The sequence below is a fragment of the Nelumbo nucifera genome, chromosome 5 (genome assembly GCF_055504915.1).
Source record: "Nelumbo nucifera cultivar China Antique chromosome 5, China Antique-T2T, whole genome shotgun sequence".
Lineage (NCBI taxonomy): Eukaryota > Viridiplantae > Streptophyta > Magnoliopsida > Proteales > Nelumbonaceae > Nelumbo > Nelumbo nucifera.
The window spans coordinates 4796277-4817584 of record NC_142653.1 but is presented as its reverse complement, the minus strand read 5'-3'; the positions used below and the strand labels follow the sequence as shown (position 1 = coordinate 4817584).

Below are 21308 nucleotides of genomic sequence, written 5' to 3'. Positions count from 1 at the left end.
AGAACCAGGAAAAGTTTATTTTCATAGGTATCACTTACCTAGGTGGATAAATAACTTTCCCATAGGGAGAAAAGTTGTCAACACTTGAATGGGACAAAAATGCCCTTTTTAATAATGAATTTTTATGGTTAAAATGGTCATTGCCTTTTTTACTTGAAAAATAAAAGAACATGGATAAATACACTTACATTTGTAAGTATTTAACGATAAAAACTTCCCAAATAAATAACTTACAGAAAAATGAACGGAACCTAGATGTCATGGGTCCAATTAAGTGGTACATTTGCATTTACCTAACCCAATCGGGTTAAGGTTGGACAATCTTTCTTGCTGTAGTGATGACAGATCTATACTGAATATAATATATATATATATATATATATATATATATATATATATATCCAACATCCAATCTATTGGCAACCCTAATTCTACAGTTTAGTTGATGAAACACTAAATATGTATTTGGTAATTGGTATCAATGTCGTTTATCTATGCCATGTAAGTGTTTTCTCTTCTTCTTCTTCTTCTTTCATTTGGTTCATTGTTATTCAAGTGGTTTTCAAAAGTTTCAAATAATGCTTATACTTTGGATTATGTACAAGCAACTTCATGAGAAAAAATCAACCTGAAATTTCTTATAAAATTATATTGGAGAAATTATTTTCTCCTTTTTTTTTGTCCATGTGGCACTAATGAGTTATGGGGCGGAGATGTAAATTCCATTTCCATTCTTATTCCTGTCTGAACCAACAGATTAAGATTATGGCCTTATTGGAATGGACCATTCCAATTCTGATTACTAAGGATTTTGATTCCCGTTCGGACTGGAACCAAATGGATCCTCATTTCTTAAAAATCGAATGGCATGCTATCAATGATACCAAAACAAACAATTTCTCTGTTATGAGAGATGAATGATTTTAAAAATCAATGATTTAGGAGAAATCTGAAATTCAGCAACGACACGACACCACACCTATCTACGCATGTTGGATAATTGGGCACAGAGTCGTTAAAAACCGTCACCAAGAGAGAGAAGCAATTTGACCTCCGGTTGACCGGGTCGGTTATAAAACACTGGGATTACCAAGAAAAATACCGAAATCATGGACGCATTTTACCGTTTAGAGCGCTGTGGACCTGTGGTAAAGATTTGATTTACCTAATTTTACCACGAATTTCTTCAACGCTTTCATAGCCAGCAGAAAGAAAGAAAGAAGGAGCGGCCATTTACATTACCGATTCAGAGCGCTAAAAGAGCATGTGAGTTGAGTCTGCTGAGAAAGAGGAGAGAAGCAACTGATGGAATTGTAAAGACCTGCAGATAGCGAGCGAGGGAAATGGTGAGACCGAGTGGACAAGAGAGACTATCATGGACCCAGGAAGAAGAGATTGTGGAGTAGGAAGAAGCAAGAACAATGTGTTTCCATCTCCGATTCCTTTTTTTGTTGCTCGTTGCTGTCATTATCGTTGTTCTTGCTTTTCTACCTTCTCACCGGGTAGGTTTTCTTAGCTTGGGATTCAGCTTACCAAGATACGTTTCGATCTATTTGTGAACTTGACGGACGGGGTTGGGAGTAATTTTGAACTCACAAAATTATTTGATCCTTGATTGTATGAAGAAACCCTTCGTTCCAATTTAATTATTATATACTAAATAGAGGTATTTATGTGGTTCTTCGGTTGATTCTTGTTCAAATTTAAACTTCATTGTGATTTGGAAGGGGAAAAGAGTACTTTTGCATGCTTTAAAAAGAGATTATGTCTAAGGACATTCTTCTACGATTGTATTTTTGATGGACTGGTTTCAAACCTATTTGTGCTGTGCATTTTAAAAAAAATACAACCTAGGCGTCGCAATGACAACCATGTTTGTATTTTTTTTTTATGGGAAAAGCATGCTAGGAATTGTTTCGTATTCATTTGCTTGGTTGGTTGTTCTCTAAGCACCGAGAGTGCTTATGTTGTAAATTTTACCTGTAGTTCTTTTCTGCAATACCCTTATGCATTACAATTCTTTGCATTTTAGGATGAAGAAATATTGGAAGAGGTTCACGAAATTACTCATAGAGTATATTTGGATGTTGATATTGATGACCAGCGTATTGGTATGATGCTTCTACTTTGCGAGATAGAATGAATTTCATGACATAAAATTCCATTTCATTTTCTTTTGTGAATAACTTGCAATTTGTCCTCGATTGTTTATAGGTCAGTTTTTTTCTTAAGTCGAGTGATTTGAAATTTCTTATCCTAGGATTATTTTGTTTATATCACAAATTCTAAAATTCACCATATATTTATCCTCACATCTTCAAAATTCTTTTCTGTTTATATATATATTTTTTAATTACTGAAAGTTACTACTGGAAATGACAAAAAAAAATGTATTAAATCTATATGACGGATAAATGGAACATCTCCTTATAAAGAAAAAGGAAAAAATGCTATTACATTTTTGACCATGCTATTACATCCTCGAGAATGAAATCTTGCACTGCAACTACAGAAAATCTTTTATAGGGATGGTTAATACTATAATAATACTCACATACAGTGAGTATTACGAGATGGGGGGACAAAAGTACTAATTGTAGTTATGTAGGACAACATCCATGCTAATTTTTTAATATCTTTTTGCTCATAATATCCATTATCCAACATCAACGTATGAAATATTTTGGCACAAATGTTCCTAAAATATGAACTTTCATGGGAAATATTGGCAAGTTCAGGAGATATTGCAAATCATGACATGAACCATCCAATGACTTGGTACCAATCAGCCTGGAAATTCGTGCATTAAGGTTCTTATTTAGGAGAGAGATCAAGGTCAGAATTTAATTTTGTTTACATGGGATTGTTAAATTATTTTCTAAGTGTTTCTGGTGTTTTTAGATTATTTATTTCTATCTTGCATTTGAGCCCATAATATCTGTGTGAAGAAAAATTTGACCTGGGTTGTTTTCTTTCAATGCTTCTACCTTTAATCCTTCCTTATCTCATTTGTCATTTTTCACACACTTTTCCTCCATTGTCTTGTTTCAGTTGAGAAACAGACAAAGTTCTTATTTTTAATCATCTTTATGATGCATTAGGTATCAAATTTGGCTAATGATGCCAGTAGGTAGCTGGCACCTTCAAATGAAATAAATGACCTAATATTCTAATACTAGTTTCTTAACTATTACTTGTAGTATCTTAATGCTCCACTTTTTTATGTGACATGTACTTTAAAATTTGCAATTCCATCTTTTGCAGGTAGAATAGTTATTGGGCTGTATGGCCAGGTTGTACCAAAAGCTGTTGGTATGTTTTGATCTTCTGTCCTACTTTTGTATTGGAATTGAAAATTCCTTCAACAATGTTTTTATATTAATCTCCTCTTGGTACTTTAAGTCTTTCTTTTTGGTCAATAACTAAATTTTTTTATTAATTACAAATTGATGGAATCAGAAGTACAAGGCCCTTCTCCCAAAAATTGAAAGGATAGAAGATAATGAGTAAGGAACCAAGGAAACCCTTAACTCAATTCCCAAGTACAGTTGGCCCCTCCTTGGCATCATCTGCTACTGAGCTTGCCTAAATTGTAATCCTTCTGAATCTACTCTGCATTCTTGGTGCCAAGATCCTAACCTCTTTGATTTGGCAATTAATCAGCTCAAGGGTTTGATGATTGTTTTTGGGTTGATATTCAAATTTCTTTACACAACATCGAAATAAAGAATATCTATTTGGTTTGTACATTCTGTCCCGATCACCTTCTGAAGGTCCTCTGATTTGGTTATTTTGCCCAAGGATTTTTAGCCAGGTTTGCCTGAGAATGACCTGGAATGGTAACTTGTCATCCTTTCAGAAAGTTGTCTAGAGAGTTCTTTTATAAAAGGAAACATTTGATTGATACATGCAAGGGAAGCTAAAATATTATCCACATTTATATGAATTAATTCTATTTTCATTCAAATGCAATTTGGTATGGTTTATGCATCCATTTGTAGTTCTACATGAGCAACTTACATTTTATTGTTGTATGCTGCACAAGAACCTTTTGAGATGGAATAATATTTGAACTTGCATACAATATTAAAGAATAATTGTCAAGAAATTCTTCATTTAGAAAGACATTGCTCATTCAAGATTTTGATGTTTTGGCAAAACCAGTATGACTTTAGCCAGACTCTTTCAATATAAAAGGCTACAGATATGATTGTTTAAGTTAATGATATTGGGCTGTCTTGTATCAAAGAGAATATCTTCTGCAACTCATTGAGTTATAGACATATTGTATGTGATGACAACCATTCATGTTGGCTTAGGTGCAAGGCAAGTGGCCAGAAACAATGATTGTAAAGCATATAATAGTATGGAAATCCAACATTTTCCAATTCCAGTTCCAACCATGGCCCTGAACTCCTGGCATATATTTAAGGACCAAAATCTGAAATGAAGTCGATCTTAAGTAGAAAAAGAATTATTTAGCTAGTCAGTTAATCCCTTTTTTTCTTGGGGGGGGGGGGGGGGTGACATTTCCATTAGTATCAAGAATTTATAAATATATAAATAATCCCCCTCCCCAGATTGTTCTGGGCTGATGCTACAAGAATTTATAAATGTTTAAATTAAGGTGAATTAGGTTAGATATATTTGCAATAAAATATTGAATTTCTCTTTTTTATATGCTTTCGTATCATTCTGTTTCTTGACGTATAGTTTTTCTGGTTTTGCAGAAAATTTCAGAGCTTTATGTACAGGTACTGGGGAGGGGGCATGTCTTACTGATTCTTTCAATCGTTTTGTTTTTTTTTTTTATGGTTAAATGATTTGGATCTTGATTTGTTGCAAAAGTTATGTCCTTACGTCTTGCATTTCTAATTTTCTGTATTGGGGCAAGCCTTTTATTAACTCTCCATTTGAAAGTGCAGGGGAGAAGGGAAAGGGTGCCAATGGAAAAGATTTACACTACAAGGGAACACCATTTCATCGTATAATCCCTGGGTTCATGATCCAAGGTGGAGATACTGTTTATGGGGATGGAAGAGGAAGTGAATCTATTTATGGTGGCATGTTTCCTGATGAGAATTTCAGGATAAAACACACTCATCCAGGTTCCCTAACTTTATCGTTTTGACTAGTCTGGTATTGTCCTGTATGATCTGCATAGAGTAATCATAGGTTTGCTACTAGTGTTATCCTTTGCTTGGAACATTATATCTTGTAATTGCTAGGATGCTAGATATCTTTGCCAATGGCTATATCTTCTCCTTTACCTTTTTGTCTTGCAATGTCATTCGTATAAATTGGCCTTATTATTTATTAATCCTTGAATCTAAACCAAACTTGCAGGTGTTGTATCCATGGCAAACTCAGGACCCGATTCCAACGGCTCACAATTCTTCATAACCACAGTTAAAGCCACCTGGTGAGCTAAGTTATAACCACCCCCCCCCCCCTCCCCCCCAAAATGAATATGCAATTATTTCTAATTCCTAGAAGCCAGATGGATATATAGTGAGTCGGATAGTGAAACGTTTAATCTGATCAGCGTCAGTTTCCATAGATTTCCTAATGAATGCTGCATTGAGCCAACAGCCCATACCCATACAATTGGGGGGGGGGGGGGGGGGAGGGTGTATACGGTGTAGTTAGTTCATGATACGGATAATAGTTTACCAATTTTGATGCATTTGAAGCATATCTGCAGGTTGGATGGGGAGCATGTTGTGTTTGGTAAGGTAATTCAGGGAATGGACACTGTATACGCAATAGAAGGGGGAGCAGGAACCTATAGCGGGAAACCCAGGAAAAACGTTGTTATTACTGGCTCAGGTGAGATACCCTTAAGCAAATGGAATAAGCAAACTGGCAAATCTCGCCGAATGGGCCTGCACCAGTTAACATCCATTTTAATGTGAAGAGGAAACCCATCGACTCCATGGGATTGGAGGTGAGATAGCATCTTGTTTTGGCGCTGATCTGATGGATGATGCGTCTTATCATGATCATTCATGTCGATAGATGGAATTAATTCATGCATGATTTTGCCAGGTGGCATCAGTTTTGGGGCTGCTATTATTAATTATTACTGTGGAAGAAGCTTAGGGGTTTGTTTACTGTTACATACATGTAGGCCCTACTTTGGCAATCAACTGCAACTGGTACAAGTCTTCCTTCAACAAAGAAGAAAGAAAAGTTCGAAGCTACTGTCATTGGCATCCATTCTCGGGGGAGCTTTTTGGGTGAGGATTGGCGGTCTGCCTAGGTGTTGGTTGATCAAATGTCTGTGAGTGGCGAGGGCCAATCCATGCTTTGTTTTGCTAATCATTCTTTCAAATCCTATGGGTAGCAAATGTCGTCTTCCTGCTTGGTGGGGCTAATATTACTTTAGACTCCTGTAAAATTTTTACTCGGTTCATTTTTTTTTCAATCGTATGGTCTATTTTTTAATTAATTGGATATTGGAGTGTTCAACCCTCTTTAAACAGCTATGTTGTGCCCAATTTCAGAGGATCGGATTGAACTGGCCAGTCAGAACGAAAAAACGTTGAGCCAGTCCACTAGCCAGTTCGGTCATACCTTAAAAACTGGAAATGATTAAAAAAAAAAAGGTAAAACTAGTAGATCAGTCAATCCAACCGGTGCACCGATGGTTTGGTCCTGCTTTTCTAAATTGGTTGTTTCTTTTTAATTTTAAATTCCTATATACAAACTTTTGAAGACTTTAACTTGGCTCCCAATCGCAGAAAAAATGCCATTTTCTATACAGAGAGAGAGAGATTTATCGGTCTTTTTGAACTGGTGATTCATGACCCAAGGGAAAAACAGTTCCACCGCTGGTTCGGGGTGAGAGCTTGGATCTCCTGCCCACAAGGATCCAATCTAGGTTTACCCACATAATACTAAAGTATTTATATATTACCATTTATGGGGAAATAGATGTTTCCAATATACAATTGTATGTATTATCATGTGGATAGAGGTGGGTAGGATTCTTATGGGCAGGAGACCCGGAGTTTTGGGAAGAATGTGTAGTATGGAGATGTGGGGCTTACAGCTTAATGCCTATGGTGGGACATGCATGAAAGTGTGAAACCAATGAATTCGGATTAGCTGAACAAGATGCCCACGTATCAAACAAACAAATGCAGGTGGAAGGTAGAACCAAAAGATGTCAGACTTTATGCGGGTCCCATTGGAGTTCAAACCAGTAGGGATATAAATGGATCGGATTGAGCTGCATCCACCTATTTTGGATTAGATTTGGATTTAATCCAAAACCATCCTATTGTAATTAAGATGACCTCAAAATAAAAAAGAAAAAAAGAAAAAAACTTTAAAAAATCTTAATCGTTTTTAATTTATATATAGGATTTTTTGCTCTAACAATTGTCATTTTGACCCTAAAGTTTCAAAAAGGACATTTTCATCCCCAAACTATGATTAAAAGGCCATTTTAAGACAACAAGACAATTTTAAAGATGCTCTTGACTGTTCCATTAGACAAATAATAAAACAATATGGCTTATTGATGTGACATTGTTCAAGTCAAAAAATATATTTGAAATTTTACACGTGGGTCCACATAAAATTTCTACTTGTCCACATGTGACCAAGAATAAAAACAAAATAATTATTTTTATTTAATAAATAATTCATAATTTATAATTTTTGTTTACTAATAATTCATTATTTTATTAATAATTTATCATTATTTAATTATTAAATAAATGCACATATTTTATTTTTTTATTTTTGTCACATAATTCATTAACTTATTAATAGTTAATTATTAAACAGAAGTAGTTATTTTGTTTTTATTTTTAACCAAATGTGAAATTTAAGTGGGACCCACCTGTTATTTTTTTCCTTGAAGTTACTTAAGTTAAAAGAGCATATTATGTTTTGTCTTATTAATAATTAATAATCATTAATTATTAAATAAAATAATAATCTTGGTCACATGTGAATAGGAGGAACTTTTATATGGGACCTGATGAGGGCAGATTTGGCCCTCCAATGAAATTGCGACACGTGGCACCTCGTGACAACTAGGCAAGCCCCCAGGTAACAACTTACCAAGTTGGTCCCCCCCCGGGCACCAGTCTGGCTGGCCTGGCGCGACCTGGCGCAGCCTGCGCGCGACCTACGCGCGAACTGCGCACGGCCTGCGCGCGACTGGCGCGACCTGGCCGGATCGGGCCCAGGCGCCGACCTGGCAATCTGGCCCGGACACAGGCGCCGACCTGACAACATGACCCGAACACAGGCGCCGACCTGATGACCTGACCCGGACACAGGCGCCGACCTGGCAATCTGGCCCGGACACAGGCGCCGACCTGACAACATGACCCGGACACAGGCGCCGACCTGATGACCTGACCCGGACACAGGCGCCGACCTGGCAACCTGGCCAGACACCGACCCGCTGACTGACAGGCGCCGACCTGGCAACCTGGCCCGGACACCGACCCGCCGACTGACACAGGCGCCGACTTGGCAACCTGGCCCGGACACCGACCCGCCGACAGACACAGATGCCGGCCTGGCAACCTAGCCCGGACACCGACCCGTCGACTGACAGGCGCCGACCTGACAACCTCGAGGAGTTCATCACCGTACCCCGGTTTTGACGGGATATGACGTTTTACCATTTGAAGGCTTTTTACCCACCTAACCCGCGAGGGCAAAACTATATAAGGACTCCGACCCCCAAAGCCAAGGGGGGAGAAAAAAAGGTATGGTAACCCCCGCTCTCTAGCTCTCTCATTTCTCTCCAAGCCCTCTGTAATCAGAATGCTAACTTAGGCATCGGAGAGTCCCCGCCGGGAAAATACCCCCGAGTCCTCTGATTCAGTTCCCGCAGGTCCCTCAGCTCCCGCCGTCTACAAAGGAGAGAAAATCACCTCACGCGGGGGGTAGTCGGGTAGCGTTGCACCGGGGAGCTCCACCATCATATGAGTTGCAGACCGCCTAGGAGCAAGTCAAGTGACGAGTTCGCCATCAGGGAGCACTACCAGGTAGTTCGCCACCAGGGAGCACTGCCGGGCAGTTCGCCACCAGGCAGTTCGCCATCAGGCAGTTCGTCACCAGGCAGTTCGTCACCAGGCAGTTCGCCATCAGGCAGTTCGCCACTAGGGAGCACTGTCGGGCAGTTCGCCACCAAGCAGTTCGCCATCAGGCAGTTCGTCACCAGGTAGTTCGCCATCAGGCAGTTCGCCACCAAGGAGCACTGCCGGGCAGTTCGCCACCAGGCAGTTCGTCACTAGGCAGTTCGCCATCAGACAGTTCGCCATCAGGCAGTTCGCCACCAGGGAGCACTGCCGGGCAGTTCGCCACCAGGCAGTTTGCCATCAGGCAGTTCGTCACCAGGCAGTTCGCCATCAGGTAGCGCCATCAGGCAGTTCGCCATCAGACAGTTCGCCACCAGGCAGTTCGCCACCAGGCAGTTCGCCATCAGGTAGTTCACCACCGGGCAGTTCGCCACCGGGCAGTTCACCACCGGGCAGTTCGCCACCGGGCAGTTTGCCACTAGGCAGTTCGCCACCAGGGAGCATCACCAGGCAGTTCGCCACCAGGCAGTTCTCCCCCGGGAAGTTCGCCACCAAGTAGCTCATCACCAAGGCACGTCACCACCAGGTCAAACACGAGGTACTTAGCCAAAAAAAATTTTACACATCCCAAAAAATGGTACGTGACCAAAAACGGTTACATCAATTGGCGCCGTCTGTGGGAATACGCTACGAAAAGCTAAGTTCTCATCCTACAAAAGCTAAGTTCTCATCCTACCAAAGCTAAGTCCTCACATTTTTGAAGATATCACTTTATAGTTTACATTTTTTATGAACTCAAAAACTATGCAAGGGGCTAACAGACTAAGTAGCTCTACCAACCTTACTTTCGATTCAGATGATGCCTCATCAGTCCTCTCCGCAAGGTCCCCCTACAAAGATGAGCTCTTCGTGGCTTCCGCGGGAGTTGACGGCCAACAGACTACATAGGCGCCCTTACCGGTCGAGCCTTCCAAGGCTCCCGTGTGAGCTGGCAACCTAAAGTTAGTAGTGCTGCCCCCGAAGGTCGAGCCCCTAGTAGCTTCTTGTAGGAGTGGGTGACCGGCATTACGAAGCTGATGCAGCACAATCATAGCTCGACACCTCACAGGCAAAGCCTACGGGCCACATTATTGCTTAAGACCCGGTCGCCTCCCCGGCACGGGCAATGTCAAAAAAGAGTAGACCACGGGTCACTCCCAAAAGCCTACGGGCCACATTACTGCTTAAGACCCGGTCGCCTCTCCGGCACGAGCAAAAAAGAGTAGACCACGAGTCACTCCCAAAAGCCTACGGGCCACATTACTGCTTAAGACCCGGTCGCCCCTCCGGCACGGGCAAAAGTCAAAAAAGAGTAGACTACGAGTCACTCCCAAAAGCCTACGGGCCACATTACTGCTTAAGACCCGGTCGCCTCTCCGGCATGGGCGAAAATCAAAAAGAGTAGACTATGAGTCACTCCCAAAGCCTGCGGGCCACACTATTGCTAAATATCCAATCGCTTTCTCAGCAGGAACAAAATCAGCAAAAGTGAACTATAAGTTGCCCCAGAGCCTAAGGGCTACACTACTGAAACCAGCGGAGACCCCCTCGTCTTACTAGCAGCTCGCCACATACAGGCAGCTCCCAAAGCCTAAGGAATTGGATCAAAACTTACTAGCTCGTCGACTTACGGGCCAAAAGAAATCTACTCCCTTCGCTGAGTTACTCTCAGCTTGGGAGTGGGGGGCAATTGATGAGGGCAGATTTGGCCCTCCAGTGAAATTGCGACACATGGCACCTCGTGACAACTAGGCAAGCCCCCAGGCAACAACTTACCAAGTTGGTCCCCCCCCGGGCACGGGTCTGGCTGGCCTGGCGCGACCAGGCCAGATCGGGCCCAGGCGCCGACCTGGCAATCTGGCCCGGACACAGGCGCCGACCTGACAACATGACCCGAACACAGGCGCCGACCTGATGACCTGACCCGGACACAGGCGCCGACCTGGCAATCTGGCCCGGACACAGGCGCCGACCTGACAACATGACCCGGACACAGGCGCCGACCTGATGACCTGACCCGGACACAGGCGCCGACCTGGCAACCTGGCCGGACCCCGACCCGCCAACTGACAGGTGCCGACCTGGCAACCTGGCCCGAACACCGACCCGCCGACTGACACAGGCGCCGACCTGGCAACCTGGCCCGGACACCGACCCGCCGACAGACAGACGCCGGCCTGGCAACCTGGCCCGGACACCGACCCGTCGACTGACAGGCGCCGACCTGACAACCTCGAGGAGTTCATCACCGTACCCCGGTTCTGACGGGATATGACGTCTTACCATTTGAAGGCTTTTTACCCACCTAACCCACGAGGGCACCACTATATAAGGACGGAGAAAAAAAGGTATGGTAACCCCCGCTCTCTAGCTCTCTCATTTCTCTCCAAGCCCTCTGTAATCAGAATGCTAACTTAGGCATCGGAGAGTCCCCGCCGGGAAAATACCCCCGGGTCCTCTGTTTCAGTTCCCGCAGGTCCCTCAGCTCCCGCCGTCTACAAAGGAGAGAAAATCACCTCGCGCGGGGGGTAGTCGGGTAGCGCTGCACCGGGGATCTCCACCATCCTCTGAGTTGCAGACCGCCTAGGAGCAAGTCAAGTGACGAGTTCGCCATCAGGGAGCACTACCAGGTAGTTCGCCACCAGGCAGTTCGCCATCATGCAGTTCGCCACCAGGCAGTTCGTCACCAGGCAGTTCGTCACCAGGCAGTTCGCCATCAGGCAGTTCGCCATCAAGCAGTTCGTCACCAGGTAGTTCGCCATCAGGCAGTTCGCCACCAGGGAGCACTGTCGGGCAGTTCGCCACCAGGCAATTCGCCATCAGGCAGTTCGTCACCAGGCAGTTCGTCACCAGGCAGTTCGTCACCAGGTAGTTCGCCATCAGGCAGTTCGCCACCAGGGAGCACTGCCGGGCAGTTCGCCACCAGGGAGCACTGCCGGGCAGTTCGCCACCAGGCAGTTCTCCATCAGGCAGTTCGTCACCAGGCAGTTCGCCATCAGACAGTTCGCCATCAGGCAGTTCGCCACCGAGCAGTTCGCCACCAGGCAGTTCGCCACCGGGCAGTTTGCCACTAGGCAGTTCGCCACCAGGGAGCATCACCAGGCAGTTCGCCACCAGGCAGTTCTCCCCCGGGAAGTTCGCCACCAAGTAGCTCATCACCAAGGCACGTCACCACCAAGTTAAACACGAGGTACTTAGCCAAAAAAAATTTTACACATCCCAAAAAATGGTACGTGACCAAAAACGGTTACATCAGGACCCATGTATAATTTTTTAAATATTTTTTTTACTTGAACAGTGCCACACTAGAGCTAACGGGCCTTATTATTTTATTATTTGTCTAATGGAATCACCAACGGCATCTTTAATGTTGCTGATTTTAAAATAGCCTTTTCGTAATAGTTTGAAGGCGAAAATGACATTTTTTTAATGTTTTGGTCTAAACTAGCCTTTTTGCAAAGTTCAAAGGTCATCAAAACCAAATGTTCTATACAATAAATGTATATAAATATAAAATATTAAATTTATCAATTATAAACTTTATATAAATAAATAATTATACATAATATCTTTATATAATTATATTATATATACATATAATTCTTTTATCAAATTCATAATCTGATTATTAATCGAATACAAGTTCTAACATTTATATCTAAAATAATCGAATTTGGAAACGAACCAGGTAAAGAAATTCAAAGTCCATTGACAGCCTTATAAACCTTCTACCTTAAAATGGACCAACATGCAACCTACATGTGAGGATTGAGTGTGGACTGGCTGACAATAAAACCATGGGAGGGCAGGTTGGCCGTGCGGAGGGTATACTATTTACAACAGTGGCGTCTCTTAATTCTACTTGGCATTGTTTAAAAGACTATTGAGGCGAGGCTGACCAAAAAGTCCTGGCCTCAATAGCCTTTCTCTCCATTGCCAAGGCTTGGGCCTTTGAGTGGCCTACGCCTTTTAAGCCCTTAGCCTTGTGATGCGCAAGGCCTAAGGCTTAAATAAGGACTTTTCTTTTATAAATATTGTTAATGGGAGTTATTTTTAAATTATATATATATATATTATTAAATGATAAAATTTTCAAGGGTATAGTAATCTATTCAACTTCAGTTTATGCTATTAAGGAATCTATGGCCTCCTTAAGAACTTATTCACTAAAACACAAAAGCAATAAGTTTTTTCAATTCAGCATATTCAGTTATTATCAAATGACCCCTAAGTTACCTCATCCAAATAACTTCTTTATGGACTATGTAGCTAAAATTAAAAGTCTAAAACAAACCAATGAAACTACAAAGCAATTTTTTTTTATCAATAATGGAACTACAAAGAATGAACCAACCTCGATGCTTTTAAACCATAGTGAAAAAAAAAACAAGGAATAAAGTATTTGAGAAAACATAAAATGAAAAAAAAAAGTTTGTCACTTTGGATATATGATTTTTTTTTTAATAAAAGAATGAGAAAATTCCCGGTTAGTACCTTGTACTTTGGGCCTAGTGCCACTTTAGTCCCTAAACTTTAAAATGCGACAATTCATTCAGTAGCCGAATTTTCAAAATGTGTCAAACCAATACCTACTGTTAACCAGTTATTAAATGGCATTTGAAAAAGACACAAAATGCCCTATGGTGTCATCTAATTTTCTTTATCAATCATCCAAATGTTGACAAAAAATTAACATTCTTAAATCCTTGCCTCTTTATTCAATAAAGTTAGGGTCCAAAATGTCCATTGAGACGTAACCCCAACTTTCTTGAATAGAAAAAGCTGGGATTTGAAATTGTTAAATTTTGGTCAACGTTTGAATGATTGATAAAGAATTTTAGATGACATTCAAAGGGCATTTGCTTCTTTTCCAAATACCAATTAAAGGCTGGTTAATGGTTACGGTAGATATTAAATTGACATATTTTAAAAATTAAAATATTGAATTATTACATTTTAAAGTTGGAGGACCAAAACAGCACTAGGCCCAAAGCATATCCGGGAATTTTATTAGCTTGGTCATTGGATCAGGTCAATTTGAGGTTAGGTTGGGTAACGTAAATCTAGAAAAAATAACTTATATTATTCATTTGTTTTTTCTAATAAATATAAATATATAATTTTTATTTTTTTTTCCGAGGAGACTTAGGCCTCACCCCTTTCACACCCAATCCCCTAGCTCTGCCTTTAGGCTTTAACCATTTAAAACCTTACTACTTGGTTCATCAATATCCACATGACTGTCGTCAAAGCAGAGCTGAAAAAGGAATAGAAACTAGTGTCCAAAAAATCCTAGGAGCAGTGCTGCAAAATGGACCGAACCTAATCGGATCTTGTCCATCGAATCTCGGATTGTATCCGACTGTATAAGTAAATTAAATTAAAACTAATCTTATATAATTAATAAAATAAATTAAAATGACTTTCGTATTGTATAATGAATGGAAAATAAATTACTTGTTTAAAACTTGAATTGATGACAATTCATTAAAAATGCAACATTTAAATTATCTCTTATGTTGTATTTTTTAGGTTATAAAATGTATATTCTTAAATCGAATGGAATCGGATTTTCATCGGGTTGGTCCAGGGGTGGACGTGGATCCATATACAATTTATGTATGGACGGATTGAATTCGGATCACCCTTAATGCGATCGAAATTCAGACAATTGAATACCATTTTCAGCTTCCTCAAAACAATACCATTTGCAGCCCTACGTAAACGAAAAGTTCAAAATTTGCATAAACCCTAAACCCCAAAACGAATTATGGCAACAGCGTCGACAATATTCTCGGACTGCTCGTCGTCGACAACGGCTCGCCTTGTTCCTTTAAGCAGAATCCGCAATGGCATTCTTCAGTTCCGCCAATCAGTTTCTGTCGGCTGGAAACCTAAAAACCCCAGTTTAAATTTCATTAGCACACATGGGAGAAGTTCGTCTTCGATTGTAACTGGTACGACCTAACTCTTTTTTCCCGCATTATGTTTCAAACTTTTAATCTAGCATTTTTCCGGAGAAAAAATAGAAGAAAATAAAAAGAAACGAATTTTGTGGTGAATGCGGAATGCCGAATGGGTATGTCATTTGAGTTGAGCAAGGAGTTAATTTGTTTGTTTGTTTATTTTCATGCGTCTGTTTTATCTTCATAACTGTCAGTTCATTTGAGTAGGAACGTTTTCCGAGTGTCTTAGGTCTGTCTTGTTTAAGGGTACATGGCCCATTTATCTCTTTTATGAGGTGATTGGTATTTTGGTAGAATTCTGGATACATTAGCATGTCGTGCCAGAGCCAGGCTTGGAAGATGATATCTCTATGTTACATCTGTTTTTTAATTTTCAAAGGCAACTTCTCATGTGAAAGCAAGGTTCATACGGCAATGGTGGTTCTTAATGGCCATGGGTGGACAGGCTCTTGGTTTGATATTATGAAGTTCAACTTATAGGGATATAAAATTTATTACGAATTATCAGATCAAATCAGTAACTCCCAATATTATATGTGCAAGTGATGAAGCATGCCTGTTTTTATCTGTTAGACTCCTGCATTTTGGCTTAGTCATCTCATGTTAATGTTCTTATACAGTGGCAATGGCAACTGAACCTTCTGCAACGGTTATTGATGGAAAATCAGTTGCTAAGAAAATTAGAGATGAAATCAGAAGTGAAATATCTAGAATGAAAGATGCCACTGGTATAGTTCCAGGCTTAGCAGTCATTTTAGTTGGTGACAGGAAGGACTCTGCAACTTATGTTCGCAACAAGAAGAGGGCTTGTGAAGCTGTAGGGATTACATCTTATGAAGTGCATTTGCCTGAGAACTCCACCGAAGAAGAAGTGCTTAACTCTATCTCGGGCTTCAATGATGATCCATCAGTCCATGGAATCCTTGTTCAGCTACCTTTGCCTCCTGTATGTTTCCTAGCCTATTTAATATTCTTCTTTTGTTATGACTTTACTTTCACAATTGTGTGCTATGGATTTTTTGTTTGTTTCGCAGGTTTTCTAGTTTTGTTGCTCATTTTCTGGCTACAATCTTATCTAAAACAATTAGTCTTGGAGTAGGTCAGTTCAATTTTGGAAACAGCCTCTCTGTATATGCAGGGGTAAGGCTGCATACATATGCCCCTCCTCAGACCCCACATTGGCAGGCGCCTTGTGCACTGAGCAGATTTTAGTAGATCAGTTCAATTGTTCTTTCTTTGGATTACCAACTTGCCTTACTAAAATCTCCATTCTTTGGAGTAAGATTTGTTGTAGTGCTTCAGTGTGTTAAGCATGAAGGCACAAACCTATGTACTTGGGTATATCTTTTGCTAAAATATAGTGATATATCTACGCCAATCAATATCCATAAAAAAAGATGTTACAAGATATTCAGAAAGCAGTATGTGTAAAAAGGGTTACAGTTTAACTTTACCCGACAAACACTTCTATTCTGAAGAGTTTCTAGTCATGTATAGTTCTCTAAGTTTAGTAACAATGATATTGCGTTAATTTGATTCTGAGAATTGTTGGTCTTACATTTTCACTTCAGGGAAAAAGGGGCTTTCATGTTACTGGATTTCCCCAAAGAGTGTCTATTCATTCTAATATAGATTATAAAAGAAAATCTGGAGAAATATTGCTATCTTTTTACCATGTTACTGAGACTTCCTTATCTTGAATTTATCATGTAGAGAAGACATCAGGCTATATCTAACAGCTTGATGCTTTGGTGTAATCACCTTAATTGTAACATGTAAAGTGCCTTTTAAGAAGAATAGAGGTCTGATGTGATCAGTGATTTAAAAGGCGCGCCTAGGCGCACAGGCAAGGCGCATTTCAGGGTATGCGCCCCGCCTAGGTCCTGGGTGCGGCCCTTTCAAAAGGCGCACGCCTGGTGCGCCTGATGCGCCTTCCGCCTCAGCCCAGGTGTGTGCCTTTTGAAAATTTGGTGCTTTTTTGCTTTTTTTTTAACATAACAGCTGGGCCGGGGGCTCCTCCCCCGGATCCCTATGCCATGCCCCTCGAGGCAAGCCCAAACAAGTCCACATTACCAAATTGGGACTATAAAACATGTCTTCTTAAAACATGTCTTCTTAAAAAACAATTAAAACTATAAAATCATTATTTTTTGTGTGAAAACTAAGAATTTAAGACCTAATGTGGACTTGTTTGGGCTTGCCTTGAGGAGCGTGGCACAAAGGCGTCCAGTAGAATCAGGATTGTAATATATTTTACATTACATTAGCTATGTAAAGTATTGGAATGGAGTGAAAAAAGAGATTAGAGGTTTTACATGCTTGAAAATGTTTTATATGTTTGATTTTATTTTTAAATTCTCATTTGAATATGCTTTACATCTTATGTTTATGTATTTTAGATTTAGATAATAGGTTTTTTAAAACATTATTTTAAAATTTAACTTTATATTTTTTAGTATAATTATGTTTATTTTTTTAATTTTTGGCATTTTTTTAATTTTTTGACATTTTTTTTTATTTTTAACTTTTTTTTTTGTATTTTTGCACCTTGCTTCAAAAAGGCGTGCGCCTCAGGCGCAAATTGACCCCTGCGCCTTTTTTGCGCCTTGCGCTTTTAAAACACTGGATGTGATGCTGAAGAATACATGACCTTTTAATTCAATTCTTAGAAAGGGAAAACATATATCGGTGATCTTTGAAATAAGTATTGTCCATGCTATACTAATTAAGATACTGGTTCATATTGAATATGATAAAATACATAAGGGTAAGTGGTGGATATAGAAATATATAAATAAAACATCACTAGCATGTAATTGCACCTCCTAACAACCCAAGGATTGTCCACCCCCAAACATCTCATTATGTAGATTTTAAACCCTAAAATGTTTGGCAGTTTCTCATCCTTTTATTTTTTCTTATTCTTGAACATAAAAACTGAAGCATACCCTCATAGCTTTGTCCTTAGATGCTGTAATAATCTGTTTCTTGTCATTAAACTTTTCTATATTGTTCCATTTGTCCTTAAATTTCAACCATAAAGCCTTGTTTTTTGCAGTGTAATTTCATTTGCATTGCTGAAGTGTGGGAGTGCAAATTCTAGTTTACTTTTGTTTTGGGTTTTACTTTGTTTCTTTTGTTTGCAATGTTAGATGAAGTAATATAAAACCTGAGGCGAAGTTAAATCCAACTTCTTGAACCCCTAAACCATAAAGCTTTACCCAATCAAAGCCTTTTTTTTTTCTATTTCCTACCTTAAATTGCTATTGGTATGCCAAAGGTCCCTAATTTTGCTCTCTTTGTTGTGAAAAATTATACTCACTGGCATGTTTAATGTCACTCTCCTTATGACCACCATATCAATTGCCAACACCTAATGCAATTTGTGCAATGTTATGAGGTCTCTTCTTTGCACCTATTTCCTTTAGCAACATGTCCAAAACTGGCACTTGTAGGAGAAGTTGTCATTTCTATGTAATGCTTATATGCCTTTATACAAAGAATGCATGAAGCAGTTTTATCTGAAACATGTTCTTATTACAAAGTTATTTAATGAAGAGCTCATTCTTCAAACTGTTAAGCCCTTGATTTCTCAAGTGCAGAGACATGGTTAGTGGCTTCTATGATTTCAAGGAATCTAATTAGGCCTTTTATGGGTTTTATATCAGCATATGAATGAAGAGACCATCTTGAATGAAGTTAGCATTAAAAAAGATGTTGATGGCTTCCATCCATTAAATATTGGTCGTCTTGCCATGCGAGGTCGGGAACCCCTATTTGTTCCATGTACTCCCAAAGGATGCATAGAGTTGTTGCACAGGTATGGCATTGAAATAAAGGGAAAGAGAGCAGTTGTAATTGGTCGTAGCAACATCGTTGGAATGCCGGCTGCCTTGTTACTGCAGGTAAGATTTGATTTCTTTTCCCATTGCATATCAAATTTGTTTATCAGGAGTGTTTCAAATTATTCTTTATTGACCTACATCTACAATTTTTTGTCAGAGGGAAGATGCTACCATCACCATTGTACATTCTAGAACAAAACACCCAGAGGAAATCACTAGTCAAGCAGATATTATCATCTCTGCTGTAGGGCAGCCAAACATGGTGAGAGGAAGCTGGATAAAACCTGGAGCAGTTATTATTGATGTTGGAATTAATCCCATTGAGGTAAGTAGACTGTCCTTGGACATTTTGGATTAGTATATTCTGTTTCTATTTTTAGGGTATTTATCACTAGAATCTTTTGTTAGAAAAAGGAAAAAAAAGGAGGAGAAATAACAGGAAAGTTGTCCTTAGTTACAAAAGGCCATCTTGTGAGAAAGAAGAAAAATCTTAATACTTGAGGAAAATATTAAAATGCCTGTAGCTGCTGGTAAATTCTGAAAAAGATATATCCCTTTATCTTTTTTTTTTCATTTACCATTATAATCAATCTTGCTTGAAATTGCATATAGAAAACTTGTAAGGATGGAATTTGTTGTTATATCTGGTTGAGTACTTTGTGAAAATAATGAAAAAAAAACTCTTTCGTTTTGTTTTTTTTTTTTTCTGAAACTCACTGGGTCCATACAAAACCCTAAGGGGCTTGTAGTTTCACATGGTAGCATTTAAGGTTTCTGAGAACTAGTTGCATTCATGAAACAGGATGCACAAAGTCCACGGGGTTACCGATTGGTTGGGGACGTTTGTTACGAGGAGGCATGTAAGGTAGCTTCAGCCATTACACCTGTTCCTGGGGGAGTTGGTCCCATGACCATAGCCATGCTTCTATCAAATACACTCGTTTCAGCAAAAAGGGCACACAATTTTGAGTGAGTTTTCCAGTTTCATTAGTCCCATTTGGGTGATTTCTGTTCTATTTAAGACACCTGTTATTCTACAGGCTGTTCTATTCTAGGTTGCAGATCTCAGACTTTCTTACCTGTATTCTAAAACATGGTTGGTGGGTTGGAATAAAATGTGATTGTTAATTATGAGTTGAAGGAGTCTTTAGCTTTTGTTGGCTCAACTTTGGCTTATATTTGAAGGGACGGTGGTCTTGATTGATTACATTGAATATGACTACAAATTCATGACTCCAACATTCCGACTTTAATGACACCAGTCCAAAGTTAGATCCACTACTCTTCAAGCTGCTCTATGAATTAGCATTTTTCCTGAAATTAGGGCTGTCAATGGACTGGATATTGGTCCAATCCGATCCTGTTCAATGAGTCCATTACAGATGGGCTAGGTCCAATCCAATCCCATGAATACTCTGGATCATTCTGGACTGGTCCAATTCAATGTCTGGACTGTCCAATCTGTTCAAATTGGGTTTATTTTAGATTTGGGTCCAACCCAAATCTGGTTCATTACTAGGGACCAGATCCAATCCAATTCAATAAATACCTTGGACTAGTTCAATTCAGTGTCTTATTGATCTGACCAACCTGTTTCAAATTGATTTTGATTCAGACAAGGTCCAACCCAAATTCGGTCCATTGACACCCCTACCTGCCATAATTATCCAGCTACCTCTCGTTTTATCTATTTTATCAACACATTTTTATCTCTGGCTTGGGATGTGAGCAAGTCATAGAAAGCATAGCGTCACATGGAAAGGGGGTGTGATTAAAAAGACCTGAGTTGTATGTATTCCTTTTGGATTCGGTGGCTGATAAACATAGATTTCTTTGCAAGCATCTTTTTTTTTTTTTCCTTTATCAAAACAATGCTTGAGATTATATTGAATTATGTAGTGTATGGGAATCTCATTCGCCATGCATATGGGTGATGAGCAATAGATTGAGGTTTTGTAACCATGATCATACTCCCGTGGGTCTATGAATCCTTGCTGTAGACTTAAAAGGTGCCAACTAACCAAAGGATTCTTCCAGTTCGAAGGACTAGTTATTCCAGAAAAGGAGAGAGAGAGAGAGATTGATTGATTGATTGATTGACAGTAAAATGTATAAGAAATAGATCAGTGAAAATTCATCAAGATAGGGTGGGTGGGGGTCAAAGTTGTTGCGGCATCATAACCAAATACCTATAACCTATCCACTCTCGTGTTCAAAGAGTTGTACAAGGCATTAAGGCGTTAGGTATAGGAGATCTGCACTCTGCATCGACTTTAGACATGATTTTTGCCTAACTATTCTATTACATCATTCGAACAAATTGAAAGCCAAGCTGAAAACTTGCTGTGGAACGTATTTGGAATTTGGATTTTAGAGGACTACGGGCCAACTAATTAGGTTGGACCTTG

The 21308-nt window shown here is 39.9% G+C and overlaps 2 protein-coding genes across 4 annotated transcripts; both read left to right on the top strand.

The window, feature by feature from the left end:
- The first annotated feature begins 1240 nt into the window (after positions 1-1240).
- LOC104590037 (peptidyl-prolyl cis-trans isomerase CYP21-1-like) lies at positions 1241-6451 on the top strand. Of its 3 annotated transcripts, none has more exons than XM_010248548.3 (8): positions 1241-1502; positions 2033-2111; positions 3265-3312; positions 4731-4754; positions 4926-5108; positions 5347-5422; positions 5705-5947; positions 6131-6451. In XM_010248548.3, the coding sequence occupies exons 1-7, from the start codon at positions 1422-1424 to the stop codon at positions 5913-5915; spliced, it is 702 nt and encodes a 233-aa protein (XP_010246850.1). In that variant the 5' UTR covers positions 1241-1421; the 3' UTR covers positions 5916-5947; positions 6131-6451. The 3 variants fall into 3 exon arrangements, with proteins under 3 accessions (XP_010246850.1, XP_010246849.1, XP_010246853.1); XM_010248547.3 differs by having other exon boundaries at positions 6049-6451; XM_010248551.3 differs by lacking the exon at positions 5705-5947.
- Positions 6452-14742: 8291 nt separating this feature from the next.
- EMB3127 (Amino acid dehydrogenase family protein) lies at positions 14743-20104 on the top strand. The gene is made up of 5 exons (XM_010248546.3): positions 14743-15046; positions 15676-16001; positions 18724-18960; positions 19058-19225; positions 19703-20104. The coding sequence occupies exons 1-5, from the start codon at positions 14860-14862 to the stop codon at positions 19871-19873; spliced, it is 1089 nt and encodes a 362-aa protein (XP_010246848.1). The 5' UTR covers positions 14743-14859; the 3' UTR covers positions 19874-20104.
- Positions 20105-21308: the final 1204 nt, after the last annotated feature.

What these genes read in the sequence shown, in the direction of transcription:
- LOC104590037 (XM_010248548.3), top strand. Translation starts at nt 1,422, where the DNA reads ATGTGTTTCCATCTCCGATTCCTTTTTTTGTTGCTCGTTGCTGTCATT. An exon ending in CTTTTCTACCTTCTCACCGG is followed by an intron (nt 1,503 to 2,032) that starts GTAGGTTTTCTT and finishes TTTGCATTTTAG; the next exon opens with GATGAAGAAATATTGGAAGA. An exon ending in TTTCAGAGCTTTATGTACAG is followed by an intron (nt 4,755 to 4,925) that starts GTACTGGGGAGG and finishes TTGAAAGTGCAG; the next exon opens with GGGAGAAGGGAAAGGGTGCC.
- EMB3127 (XM_010248546.3), top strand. Translation starts at nt 14,860, where the DNA reads ATGGCAACAGCGTCGACAATATTCTCGGACTGCTCGTCGTCGACAACG. An exon ending in TTCGTCTTCGATTGTAACTG is followed by an intron (nt 15,047 to 15,675) that starts GTACGACCTAAC and finishes GTTCTTATACAG; the next exon opens with TGGCAATGGCAACTGAACCT. An exon ending in TTGGAATTAATCCCATTGAG is followed by an intron (nt 19,226 to 19,702) that starts GTAAGTAGACTG and finishes TTCATGAAACAG; the next exon opens with GATGCACAAAGTCCACGGGG.